The sequence below is a fragment of the Xyrauchen texanus genome, chromosome 47 (assembly GCF_025860055.1).
Source record: "Xyrauchen texanus isolate HMW12.3.18 chromosome 47, RBS_HiC_50CHRs, whole genome shotgun sequence".
NCBI classification, from domain to species: Eukaryota; Metazoa; Chordata; class Actinopteri; order Cypriniformes; family Catostomidae; genus Xyrauchen; species Xyrauchen texanus.
In genome coordinates, this window is record NC_068322.1 from 18,558,822 (window position 1) to 18,573,170 (window position 14,349).

The 14,349-nt window shown below is 37.3% G+C and overlaps 1 protein-coding gene across 1 annotated transcript in view; it reads left to right on the forward strand.

The window, feature by feature from the left end:
• Positions 1-14,349, forward strand: part of LOC127639266 (semaphorin-3C-like) — a 62,237-nt gene that overhangs the window by 30,500 nt on the left and 17,388 nt on the right. Inside the window, exons 3-10 of the mRNA XM_052121187.1 lie at positions 409-569; positions 1,782-1,844; positions 5,279-5,398; positions 7,710-7,800; positions 10,949-11,068; positions 12,157-12,299; positions 12,864-12,978; positions 13,918-13,987. Coding sequence (XP_051977147.1) covers positions 409-569; positions 1,782-1,844; positions 5,279-5,398; positions 7,710-7,800; positions 10,949-11,068; positions 12,157-12,299; positions 12,864-12,978; positions 13,918-13,987 — 883 coding nt within the window. The remainder of the gene's footprint in view (positions 1-408; positions 570-1,781; positions 1,845-5,278; positions 5,399-7,709; positions 7,801-10,948; positions 11,069-12,156; positions 12,300-12,863; positions 12,979-13,917; positions 13,988-14,349) is intronic.

The following is a 14,349-nucleotide window of genomic DNA, read 5'->3' on the forward strand; positions in this document are numbered from 1 at the left end:
AGTGTTTTTATTTGATAGACACCTTAGTGAAGTCAGGTGCTTTACAGAGGCTGCTCTTTATTTGATAGTGAAAAGCTAAAGATCGAAAGGAAAGTGGCAAAAAGATCGGCAGTGTTGAAAAAGGTCCAAAAACAAGGAGGAGATTTGGACGTGATCAATGAAGCCTCCACTTCTCTACACATTAGTGAAAGACTAAGAAAACTATTAATATTCATGAGTTTGGTCTTTATTAGAAAGACTTTAATAACGTGGGGAAAATCCTTGCGTCTCTCTTGGCATAAGCATTTTAATTTAAGTGTGTGTGTTGGAATATGGTCATGGTTCAACAGCCAGTTGTATATCGTCAGCATTGAAAGTAAACACTACAACCTCACAAACTAATGCATACATTAATTTTGTATATTACAGAATTAGAGAAAACCCAGTCCTTTGAGCACTACACTCTGTCTGAGAGGGCCATGGACTATAGGATCCTTTTCATGGATGAAGATCAGGATCGTATGTATGTAGGCTGCAAGGACCATGTACTCTCAATGGACATCAACAACATCACCCATGGCACGTTGAAGGCATGTCAGCCCTGTTAAAAATACCATCATTGCTGGTCACCAGTGTATAGTGTGTTTTGAGTGCTTTGCTGGTCGACTAGCTAGATCAGCACGAAACCAGCCCCTAACCAGCATTAAAATTTGTGCTGGTCATTTCATTTTGGAGAACATCTCTATATCACCATGAAGCACAGCAGAACAGTTCTGCAGCTGTTGAAACCAGCTCTATCCAAATTTCTGACCTCTTCTAATGCTTTTGACAAATTTGAGAGCAGTAGTTTGGTTAAACATTGTTGCCTCAAGAGGAACGAGCTTGTGTGGCTGACATATTGTGGACAATTCTCTTTCCTCTTCTAACTAAGGCTGGCAAAACTTAGTTAAATCAGAGATGCATTGGGATCCTTCACATTCGACTAGTCTTTGCTGCCCATATATTCTGCAATGTAGGCTACAATGTAGGATATTAGTAGGCTACTGTTGGGTACAGGCACAAAAATAAAAACAAACACGCAGCTCACTGGGAGAGAGAGAGAGTTCATCCTGCTGCTTCTCTTGGAAACCAAATGCAAGAGAAGCACTAAATAGTTTACAGGGAAGATAACAAACACAACGTACTCATTATGAGCCCCATTCATTAATCCAATACTTAACACGCACCTATCACAAGGGATAGTCACACGTATGCTCAATAATGGAGAATTTAGCTTAATATTAGCAACCGCATTATCTAATAAGAGGCGCACACCAAGCGCGCTCAATAAGTAATGCGCATAGACACTGACAGACGTAATGATTAAAAAAACAAACACATTATAGACATCTTATTGCTCACATATTATGATGCATGCAACTTTTTAAAACTCATAATTGAGATAGATAGGTTCTTACATTTAAAAATTCACTCATTACACTGGACAATTTTAAACTGGACTATTGAACTAAGTGAATTTAAAAATGTGGAAATGATAACCTTTTACAAGACCTGTGCATGCTGATTATAGCCTACTGCCTCAATTCTAACCTAAAATCTTGATGTAGCCTATCATTCATGGTACCCAAGAAGCCACAGAAGCAATACTTATAATGAACCATGTAATGTAATTAAAAATAAATGGCGCTACAGCCACGTAATTATCATGTGATTATTCTGAACACATCACTTATTTATTTGTTTATGGTCACTTTTTCACATATTACAAGATTTCTCACCGCTGTCCTCCTTTTTTCTCCCAGATCTTCTGGCCGGCATCCACCAGTAAAGTCGAGGAATGTCAGATGGCTGGCAAAGACCCCACAGTAAGAACATGGACACTTTTAAACTGCTGGAAAGTTATGGTTTGCCAACTCTTTTATGCCTCTGATTCACAGTTCAGTCAGCAGCATTCTTGAATACACTCTCATTTGTTTGTTGCCTGGTGAAGTGATCATCCCGTTGAGCTGTATTCACTTGCTTTATTCTCCCTACAATCATAGCAATGAATTAAACATGTCCCAAATAAGAATGCACTAAGCATGAGCTGATTTTAAATCGATGTTTATTCTTCTTTTTTGAATCGTTATGGCTTAATCAGGAACAGATGCATGAGATCTGTCAAAATCAACTTAAATTTTTATCATTTTTAGTAGTCACGGCTGGATCAGATACATATGGTTCTGTATGCAGTGCCCACAAGTAAAAGCTGTCTCCAGTCATTGTGTGTGTCGTAGTGGGAGGTCACACATTCCTTCTGCCATTAATTATGTGTGTTAGAACAAAGTGAAGTGTAGGAATGGACCAATGTTCTCAGATGGCCAAAGAACAATGCACAGCTAAGCTTTTTCTAATCATGCCACAAGAGTCAGAGGAAAATTATCATTTCAAAGCTGTATTGAACAGTTAAGAGTCGTATGTACTTAAAAGGATTAGTTCAAACTAAAAGGAAAATTCTGTTTTAATTTAGACACCATCACAGACAAAAAGGACAAAAAAGCACATTAAAGTAGTTATTATGACTAGTGCATTATAATCCAAGTATTCTGAAACCATATGATAGCTTTGTGCGACACCCTGTCTACTCTGGCGCACACTTACAATTAAATGGTTTTGAACGGTTGTGTCGACACGTCGAGTGTAGACAGCCTCAAGCCGTTGCGCTACGTCGCCTCGCATCAACGGACGCGCACGATGTAGACAGGGTGTGAGAGGCTGACTTAAAAAATGAAGCCCTTATTCACAAAGGATTTTGTTCTCCTTTACTTTCAAATTGATTCACGCTTTAGCATATCAAAATTGTTGTGTGAAGATGCATCACACCAGGTGTGAAATCTTTGATGCCAAACAGCATTGGTTGTCATGTGTCTTGTAACTGATGAGCACAACATGCAATGCAAGTCCTGCCAGGCACACACTGTAGATCTATTGAGCAAATAGCCACAACTTTTTGAGTGTGCACCGGAACTCATTTGTGAACTGAATTCATAGAACATATCTTACATTTGCAAGTATAAAATACATATTTGAATATCTGTGTGATATGACTATATATATATAACCATTAACATTTTGGTAACACTTTACATTAATAATAAAGGGTTACATTAATGACTAATAAGTAATATACAAATGCATTATAAATCATTGATATACTGTTATAACATGCATAAAAGGGTGACTCATGTAATGCCTGGCAAATAGTGAGGAATTTTTACCTCACATGTTATAAATGCTTAATAAGACTTTAAACCCTTCTTTTTACATTGGGAAAAAATAATAATTATCTGTATTTGCTGCATAATGACAAATCATAAATTAGGTCATTTATGGTTTTGATTAATGAAAGTATGAATAAGTGTATTTATTAACCATCTATAATATGTTTACAACATTTATTATCGTTTATAAAAAGTTACACTCAAAATAATATTTTAGCCTATTTTTAAGATTCACACATTTTAATTTCATAAAATTCACAGAATTGTGTAATGTTTTACAAAATAAAATGATCAAACTAAAAATATTGAGTTTTTTTTTATTTAATTTAACTTTATTAAAGATTACTCAATTCAATTTAATGTTTTTTTATTCAATTGAAATGCGTAAATATTAATTACATTTTTTTATTGTTATTAAACGCTATTGTTTTTTTGCAAGTAGTTCACAAAAGTCTCACTTTTTAATCATGCTGTTATAATTGCATATCATTAAATTATTACGCATTTATAAATGACGTATTAGTTATTAAGTAAGCCCTTTATAATCCCTTAACAAAGGAACATGAATGTAAAGTTTTTCCTTATTTTGAGTAAACAATTCAGGACTACCATATTGAAGGGATAGCCTCATGTTGTTCCAACAGTATGACTTTCTCACTTATGCGGAACACAAAAGCAGATGTCAAGGGCCATCTTTTTAATACAATAGCAGTGGATTGTGCCTCACTTTACAGCTTGAAAAAGGAACCAAAAGTAACATAAAAGTATTCCATGTGACTCGTGTGTCATATTCCAAGTCGTTTGAAGGCATACAATAGGTTTGGTGAGAAACAAACTGTAATTAAATTCATTATGCAGTAAATGTTAACATCAAATGCACGTTCATTAGCAGTTTTAGAGAAGATTGTCACAGTTTTGCGAAATTGTGTTGTTTTTCGAGCTTAAAAATGCAAGTTTTCACATGACCACACAACAGACATTGTATTAATATTCATTAAAACAGTCTCCATCTTTCTGTGTGTGTTTAAACTGGCATTATACTAGGGGTTTGCACCACAGATTATTCCTGACGTTTTATTCAGATTTTTGACATACTGCTTCTATCAGGTTGTTATGTTTCCTCCCCTCGCAGGGATATTCCCCATCCCTCACTGCTGATAGGATCAGCAGCCACAGCGGAAGCAGTGTGTGACCACTAAATCATTACCATAATTTGGGAAAAATTAAGGCTTATCATTAACAGAGCAGTAAATTAAATGAATGTTTAATGTGTTTATAAAGCGCTCTCTTGTTAATTTTGTCTGTTTTATGCATGAAACATGAGATCGCAATATGTCTTTTTGCGTTGCAGAAGAAAATAGTTATGTACCATAAATCTAGCAGTTAATACAAGCTAGAGGAGAATAATGATGGTATGTGCCAAAGTAGGTGGAGAGGAGGGAAGGGTGTGTGCTGTAGGAAGTGTTGTTATTTTTCTGTAGCCGCTCTTGAAGGCCTGTGTGAGTATGAACACTAACAGAGATCTGATGCAGCTGCTGTTTTGCCATAGTTCATAACAGCTCCACTGGTGCTTCTTTTCTGTCACTACTCATCCCTCTACCCAAGGTTTTCTGGGATGGATCATGTCCAGTTGGTTTGGCAACTCTTTAGATTGGTATTCCTGAATTCTCATTCATGTAAATGATGCATCACCCCAGGTTTGATGTCATTAACGACAAAAACAAAAAACAAACATTCGATCTCTCTTGTGTCATAACAACACATCAGTTCAAATGCGGGATGGAGAATGGGATTTGAGAGCTGTAGTGGAGGGAAAGATTTTTGTCTTAAATTTTGCAACCGTATGGCTTCAAAAGACATATCAGAATATAGCGCAATAGTTTTATGGACTACATTTATTGTGTATTTTGGCTTAACGGCCTTTGTCAATATCAACTTTCAATGAATGTAAAATATCTGCTTGTAGATTCTTCAAAAACTTTGATAGCGTGGCTTAGCAAATAAATAAGTAATCTTTTTCCGTCCCTTTCTCTCCTCAGCATGGATGTGGAAACTTCTTACGAGTGATTCAACCCTATAACAGGACGCATCTGTTCATTTGCGGCAGTGGAGCCTACAGCCCAGTGTGTGCATATGTGAACCGTGGCAGGCGTCCTGAGGTCAGTTTACACTCACTAATGAAAAGCAGTTTGAATGTCTGGTTTAGTATAGTTTCACTTTAATATTACTACTGTTTGCTTCAGAAATCTTACTTTAGTGAATGTACAGTAGGCCTATTTGAGAAGTACTGTGGTTAAAAATACTGCCCTAGTTTCCTGGTAAAAGGAACAAGAGATGAGATAATTCACGAAGGAATGAGACAAGATGAGATGAGATGAGGTGAGAAGAGAAGAGGTTAAAAGAGAAAAGACATGAAGAAAGAGTCAATATGAGACAATATGAGATGAGAAGAGAAAAGGAAGAGATGAGATGAAGTGAGATGAGAAGAGAAGAGACACGATGAAACATTATGAGACATAGAGAAGAAGAGATGAGACAATAAAAAAACGAGAAGAAAAGAGACAAGATGAGACAAGAAGAGAAAAGAGAAGGAGTTAAAAGAGAAAAGACATGAAGAAAGAGTCAATATGAGACGATATGAGATGAGAAGAGAAAAGGAAGAGATGAGATGAAGTGAGATGAGAAGAGAAGAGACACGATGAAACATTATGAGACATAGAGTAGAGAAAAGGGGAGAAGAGGAGATGAGATAATAAAAAACGATAAGGGAAGAAACCAGAAGTGACGAGAAGAGAACAGAGGAGAAAAAAGTGAAGAGATGAGATGTGAAGAGATGAGACAATAAAAGAAGAGAATAGAATGGAGGAGCAAAAAAAGTGAAGAGATGATATGTGAAGAGATGATACAGAAAAGAAGAGAAGAGACGAGACGAGAAGAGATGAGATGATTAGTGAAGGAACGAGACGAGATGAGACAAAATCAGAAGAGACGAAACGAGACAAAAAAGAAGAGAAGAGATGAGACGAGATGAGATGTAAACAGGCGAGACAAGAACATATTAGATGAGAACAGATGGGATAAGAGGAGATGAGACATGAAGAGATGAGAGGAGATGAGACGTGAAGGAATGAGATGAGACGTTATGAGATGAGATGTGATGAGATGAGAGGAGACAAGACGAGACGAGCTGAGACGAGACGAGACAAAAATAGAAGAGAAGAGATGAGACGAGATGAGATGTAAACAGGCCAGACAAGAACTGATGAGATGAGAAGAGATGGGACAAGAGGAGATAAGCGTAGTGGCTAAAGCACAGGGCTGTTAATCAGAGGGTCCCTGGTTCGAACCCCACTGCCACCACCATTGTGCCCTTGAGCAAGGCACTTAACTCCAGGTTGTTCTGGGGGGATTGTCCCTGTAATAATTGCACTGTAAGTCGCTTTGGATAAAAGAGTCTGCCAAATGCATAAATGTAAATGTAAATGTAAATGTAAATGAGACTATATGAGATGAGATGAGAGACGAGACGAGAACTGAAGAGGAGAGAACAGAAGATAAAAGAAGAGAATAGAGAAGAGACAAGACAATAAAAAATGAGAAGAGACGAGAAGAGAAAACGGAAGAGAAAAGAGAACATAATAGAACAGATTATAAGAGAAAAGACGTGAAAAGATGAGACGAGACACGGCCAGAAGGTCTTGGAGTCCAGCAATTTGCTTTCTATTAATCTTCTTTTGTTTGAAAGTAAAACTCTGTTTTAGGCCTATGTCTCTGTCCATCTCACACTCCGTCCCATCTCCTTGGTTGATTACCAGCTGGCCTATAACAGATGAAGGAAACTCTGGAAGGGGTGACCTTTAACCTTTTAAAGTACACAGCTTAACTTTGTAACAGGGCCAACATAGAATTGCCATGTACCTAGCTTCTCTGCATTTATTAACATTTAGTGTGATGTAAGGATGAAATACTTTTGTTACTGGCCACACGCGTCATTGTGGTAAATTAGAAATTTCACAGAAGGCAACATACTGTATCTGCATGGCCTGCTAGCAGCCTAATGGAGGCCCTCTTGGTCTCTGGTTTCTCTCACTTTGATGATTGGCCAACATCAGGACACAAGAACAGAAGGATAGACTGGCCTGGCAGTCACTACGGAAACCTGGAAGCCTCTGGCAAGTCTGTCCAGCCAATCAGAAGACAGGCAGCTCTCCAAAACCACTGCACAAATGCATGCTAGGAAATGACTTGTAGTTGGAAATCTTTTTAAACAGAGTTTGAAATCATTGGCTGCGAAACATTTCTGATGACATTGAAAATAGATTTGAGAACGGGAAATAGGGATAAATGATAGCAAGAACACATGTTGGAGTGTTTTGTCTCGCATAGCCAAATTGTTAGCTCTCAAAAATTAAGTTTTTATAAATGCTGTTTGTTGTGTTTTTTGTTTTGTTTTGTTTTGTGATTTGGCAGGAGCAAGTATTCCACATCTCTTCACGAGCCGAATCAGGCAAAGGGAGGTGCTCCTTCAACCCACAGGTCAACACTGTCTCGGTCATGCTCAGTGAGTATTGCCGTCTTTTGTGTCTCTATCCGCAGGTGACATTTTGTCTCGCACATTTTCCTACACACTATCTAACACATATTCTCTTTGGTCATGACCCCATAGTGTGTCACCAAACACCCACATGTTGCGGCTGCGCTCTCTGCTTCAGATGTGCCACTTTGGGTCTCTCTGTGCCACCCACTTTATCCTTTCATCTCTAATTGGCTAGTTGGTGTTGGGTTGCTATTAACACAGCTATCGGGCTATGTTACACGCACATCTTTGCTTTCACACACCAGAGAGCCGTTAAAAGTCCCTGGAACATAAACACACTTACAAACACATACACACACATATTCAAACACTTGTGAGTAGCGTCTCATTTTATGCCCAATGAGAACTGATTACGTGTAGCACATGAATAAGCATGCACTCCCACATCCATAAAAATAGGACTGGGCAATATATACAATATTCACCAAATATTTGCAATGATTTATCTGTACTTTAAAATGAATCAGTTTCAATGAATCAATTAAAAACTATGATTCTAAAAATTGTTTACAGAAGCCACTGTGCTGCATTTTTCATATATTCATATGTTTTCATAAATTATTTATTTAGCAAAAATATATGTAGGTAAATATTGCTGTTTGATTCATTTGCGTTTATCAGTTCAAACTGTCTGTATCAATGAATCGATAAAAATTCAGATTCTACAAATATATGCACCATCAATCAAAATTTTTTACAGAAGCCACTATGTGGCTTTTTACATATATTTACATATATTCATATAGTAATGGTTTAGTAAAAATGTATTATGTTAATATTGCTATTTGTATTTCTATTGCTGTGTTGTCATATTGGTACATAATACTGTACTGTACATGTAAATGACTTAATACTATTTTTCGATTTGAATGTGCTTTTTATCTGGCTATTTATTTCCCTAAAGAACACGTCATTATATTTGATTAATTTCCATTAATGCTTTCAAATCTCTGATTCTACAATTTGTTTGCATCATCACTCAAAAAGAAAAACATGCCTTGATTATTTTTTAACATTGACTAAATAAATTGTATATATATATATATATATATATATATATATATATATATATATATATATATATATATATATATATTAAAATCAAAAGGTAAAAACATAAAAATCAAAAGTATATATATATATATATCTACACTGGCGGCCAAAATTTGGAATAATGTACAGATTTAGCTGTTTCGAAAGGAAATTGGTACTTTAATTCACCAGTTGCATTTAACTGATCACAAAGTATTGTCAGGACATTACTGACAGATACAACTAAACAAGAGGATAAGTACATCAGAGTACATCTAGTTTGAGAAATAGACGCCTAACATGTCCTCCGCTGACAGCTTCATTGAATTCTACCCGCTCAACACCAGTTTCATGTACAACAGTAAAGAGAAGACTCAGGGGTGCAGGCCTAATGGAAAGAATGGAGTGGAGTGGAGACATAGGAGTGGTGGTGGTGTAGTGGGCTAAAGCACATAACTGTTAATCAGAAGGTCTCTGGTTCGATCCAGACAGCCACCACCATTGTGTCCTTGAGCAAGGCACTTAACTCCAGGTTGCTCCGGGGGGATTGTCCCTGTAATAAGTGGACTGTAAGTCGCTTTGGATAAAAGCGTCTGCCAAATGCATAAAATGTAAAAAAAAAACATTTAGATAATTGAAAAGAGTGTTATGGATCTTAAACCCATTGAGCTTTTGTGGGATCAGCTAGACTTTAAGATGTGTGAGAAGTGCCCAACAAGACAGTCACATCTATGGCAAGTGCTACAGGAAGTGTGGGGTGAAATGTCACCCAAGTATCTGACAAACTGACAGCTGGAATGTCAAGGATCTGTAAAGCTGTCATTGCTGCACATGGAGGATATTTTAATGATAACTCTTGGTAGTAGTTTAAGAAGTTCTGAAATTTATTTTCAAATTGTAATAGTAATTTTTCACATTATTAATGTCCTGACTATGTGATCAGTTAAATGCCACTTTGATGAATAAAAGTACCGATTTCTTTCCATAAGAGCAAAATCTGAACATTATTCCAAACATTTGGCCGCCAGTGTATTGCCCAGCCAGCCCAACCCTACACAAACACACACATGACCAAATATAATATGCTAAAGGTCACCCTCAAGTCATTTGCAAATGAAAGAAAGGTTTAAGTGGTTATTCCATAAAGTGAAACAGTTCCTAACTGTCTAGACAACATCAAAGTCTTATGACCCTCGACATGACAGACCAAAGTCTTCACTGTCGGCCATCTGTCCACAAATTTCCATCATACACTTGGCCCTTAGCCGTTCACATCAACCACAGGCCCCTGTGTGACAAACATGAGTGATGAAGTGATAGAGTAATGGAATGATGAAAAGAAAGAGTGATATGAGGAATGGAAATAAGTAATAAGTAGAGCACACCACAAGGAAATATATAGTCTCAATAAATCCATACGCAAACATATTCAACAGACAGATTCAGCTGGTTACAGAAACTGCACTTTGCTGTAGGTGGTGTGCACCATAAAAGTTTTTCAAACTTAATACATTAAATATATTAATGTATTTCAGTCATGACAACTCTGCTAGAACCATATACAGACATGTTGAGCATATAAGACAAGCTAGAGCACAATTAGATACAGCTGCTGCTGTAATTATACATATGTACAGTATATATATTTTCCTTGAAAACCAACTAGACAAGTGGAGCTGGGGAGGAGGAGGGTTTCTGATAGAAAACTCTGCAGCATGCTGCAGTGAAACTGGCTTACCTGCAAACAAATGAGGGAAATTACAGTAAATATTAGCCAAAGAGAAAGTACGGAAGTTGATTGGCTAACCGATTTCATGTCAAAGCACCATGCAAGCCGATTTGCTCAACAGAAATCTTGTCAACGGACCTATCAACTTGGGTAGTTTTTCATGACTGAACATTATATTTCTATGTGTTGCAAACTGTATACATATTAGGGCTGTTGAATTAATGCATTAATTCAGTGTGATTAATTTAGTAAAAAATAACACAAGTGATCATTTCAGTGAACAAGTGAAATTTGTTAGACCTATTATGTGCTTAAAATGATTGAAACACAATGTTTTTGTGTGTGGCTCAGATCAGGAGTTGTTCTCTGGCATGTACATTGACTTCATGGGGACAGATGCTGCTATCTTCAGGAGCCTGACCAGCAAGAACGCAGTGAGGACGGACCAGCATAACTCCAAATGGCTGAGCGGTACATAGCATATCTATTATTTTATACATCAACATTATTATGAGGGATATTCAGTCACATCTTGAGACTAAGAGGTTTCCCTGTACACACCCTGCCCATCTACCATTGGTGGTTTAAACAGATAATTCCACGCCATTGGTTGAGCCTGGTCTTGATGCTCAACCAACCAGAAGAATGTTTTGAAAGTGCTGCAGAGCTGTTATGTTTCTAGTTTCCAGGGAAATCAAACTAAAAATGACAAACAGTTGACTCTGCATATTAAGCTGGCATAAAAGAAAAGATTTTTAACATAGAAAAATAACACACTTCATATTTAAATTACATGTTCACCACACACAGTATATATTTTTTTGTGGCTCATGTACATGGAGCAAATTTAAAGGTTAGCTCACCAAAATAAAATTATTCTGTAGTTATTTTTTACATATATTCTGTTGTTCCAAACCCATAAGACTTTCTTACATCTGTGGAACACATAAGGAGATGTTTGGCATAATGTTAGCCTCAGGCACCATTCACTTCCATTGTATGGAGAAAAAAAGAAGCAATGGTGAGGCTAGCATTTTGCCTACAATCTTTTTTGTGTTCCACAGAAGAAAGAAAATCATTTGGAATTGAAACAACATGAGGGTGACCAAAATATAACTCCTTTTTCACTATAAATCTTGACATCTGCAGTCTCCTTGGCAATTGTGATTTCAAGCTCGATTACATTTCTTATAGCGCCATCTAGCACTCTGCATATGCATCAAGCACTAGGAAGTGTAATTGAGCTTGTAATCATGATCGCTCCTAGCGACTGCAATGGCAAGATGTACAGTGTAAAAGGAGCTATTTTTGTCTGTTCTCACCCAAAACTGATAGGATTGCTTCAGAAAACATGGTTTAAACCACTGGAGTTTTAGGGATTACTTTTATGCTGCTTTTATGTGTTTTTTGGAGCTTCAAAGTTCTGACCACCATTCACTTGCATTGTATGGACTTCCAGAGCTGAGATATTTTTCTAAAAATCTTTGTTTGTGTTCTCTTGGGGGAACTGTCTCTTTAAGTGTCCTGTTAAGCTATTAATATTACTTTGTTTTGACTAGAGCCAGTATTTATTGATGCCCACTTGATTCCTGATGGCTCAGATCCGAACGATGCCAAGCTCTACTTCTTCCTGCGTGAGAGACTGACAGATAGTAGTGGAAACACTAAGAACATCCACACGATGGTGGCCCGAGTGTGCCCTGTAAGTCTGTGTTGAGTATGTGTGTGTGTGTGTGTGTGTGAATCCAAACACTACAAGATTTGCACTATGGTAACACAGATGCTCTAACACAGAAAGCTGCTGTCCCGTTAGCTGACTTGAAACTACTAAATTCTGGCAGTGGGGTGTCACATCTAGCGACTGTTTCCTGTCCTTCTCTCTCAGAGTTCTGTCACATTCATAGAGGGTGACAGATCAAACATCTGCTTCGAAAATTTCTCTCCAATTCCCTGTCACATATTGCAAATAAATGTGAAGCTCATTGAAAATACGAACAGGAGTACAGCGCAAATGTACAAAAAAAAAAAAATAGAGAGAATTTATATGCAATAATTGGAGTAACTTTGCCTTTTGAATGTGTGTGATTGTGTAAATTTTTTGCTTTAAAAAGAATATGAACGTGCACAACTTCAGTGAGAAAAATAAAAAATCAGAAAGTGTATGTGAACCTCAGAAAAACACTTAATCCTGAATTAAAATAACAACATAAAAATTTGTATTTTGTATAGGAATTCATTTTATGCCATTGCAAATCTTTCTATTTAGAATGACACTGGTGGGCAACGTAGTCTGGTGAACAAATGGACCACGTTTCTGAAGGCGCGCATGGTATGTTCGGTTCTAGAGGAGGATGGTACCGAGAACCACTTTGATGAACTTGGTAAGACCACACACACCACACACACACACACACACACACACACACACACACACACAGTTGTGTTTCCATGTTTTATGGGGACTTTCCATAGACATAATGGTTTTTATACTGTACAAACTTTATATTCTATCCCCTAAACCTAACCCTACCCCTAAACCTAACCCTCACAGAAAACCTTCTGCATTTTTACATTTTCAAAAAACATCATTTAGTATGATTTATAAGCTGTTTTCCTCATGGGGACCGACAAAATGTCCCCACAAGGTCAAAAATTTCGGGTTTTACTATCCTTATGGGGACATTTGGTCCCCACAAAGTGATAAATACACGCTCACACACACACACACACACACACACACACACACACACACACACACACACACACACACACACACACACACACACACACACACACACACACCCTCTGGTTCTACTTAAAGTGATAGTTCACCCAAAAATGTAAATGCTGTCATTATTTGTTTACTTTCTTTCTTCCATAGAATCACAAAAGGACATGGTAGGACAAATGTTAGTCTCAGTCACCATTGACTTTCATTGTATGTAAAAAAGATATTTAAGATATATAATGATCAAAGAATTTGGTAGACAGATTCCCCATTTTAAGCTTATAGTTTCCTATGAATTTATGAGCCCCTAGTCACAACACAATCATTTTAGCTTTTGTTCATATTTCAGTTCCACGCCACCCTAGCCCTAGGTGATTTGTAAAGCTTCTCACCTCATTCAAATCTTATGTGTGATCATAAAACACTCAGCTCAATCCATTTACACTGGAGAGGTTAAATCTGTGATTGATTTACATGCATTCAACTTTTTTATTCTTGTTGAGCTGCATGCCTCGCTAGTGTGTGTAACAAGGTGACAAATTGTGTGGTATATGTTCAATAAATTACTGAGTGGGTGTCTCTTGCCTTCCAGAGAGTGTGTTTTTATTGGAGACAGACCACCCAAAGGGCCTCCTCCTCTTCGGAGTCTTCACCTCCACAAGGTAAAGCCAATCCAATATTAGGCTTGCCACTATTGTGTGTATACTCTATGCATGTGTGTGTTTCTTGTGTCTTTTAGCCAAATATGGGTCAGATGAGTTTGACACAGAGGGGAAGCTAGGATTTTTTGGAACTTGTGATCACACCTAAGGGTGCTGATGGGAGGGAAAGGTTACTCCTTTAGTCATTTCACCAAATGTTTGTAATGTTATTTCATGAGGTCATTCAGCGGTGTTTCACTGTGATGAAATTTCAAAAACTTTAAAGACCCCATGAAATGGCTTGACGAGTACAGTCAAGCCATTTCATTCTGTGTTGATTTATATCTTTTAGGGTGCAACAGTGCCTACTTGGTTTGCCACCC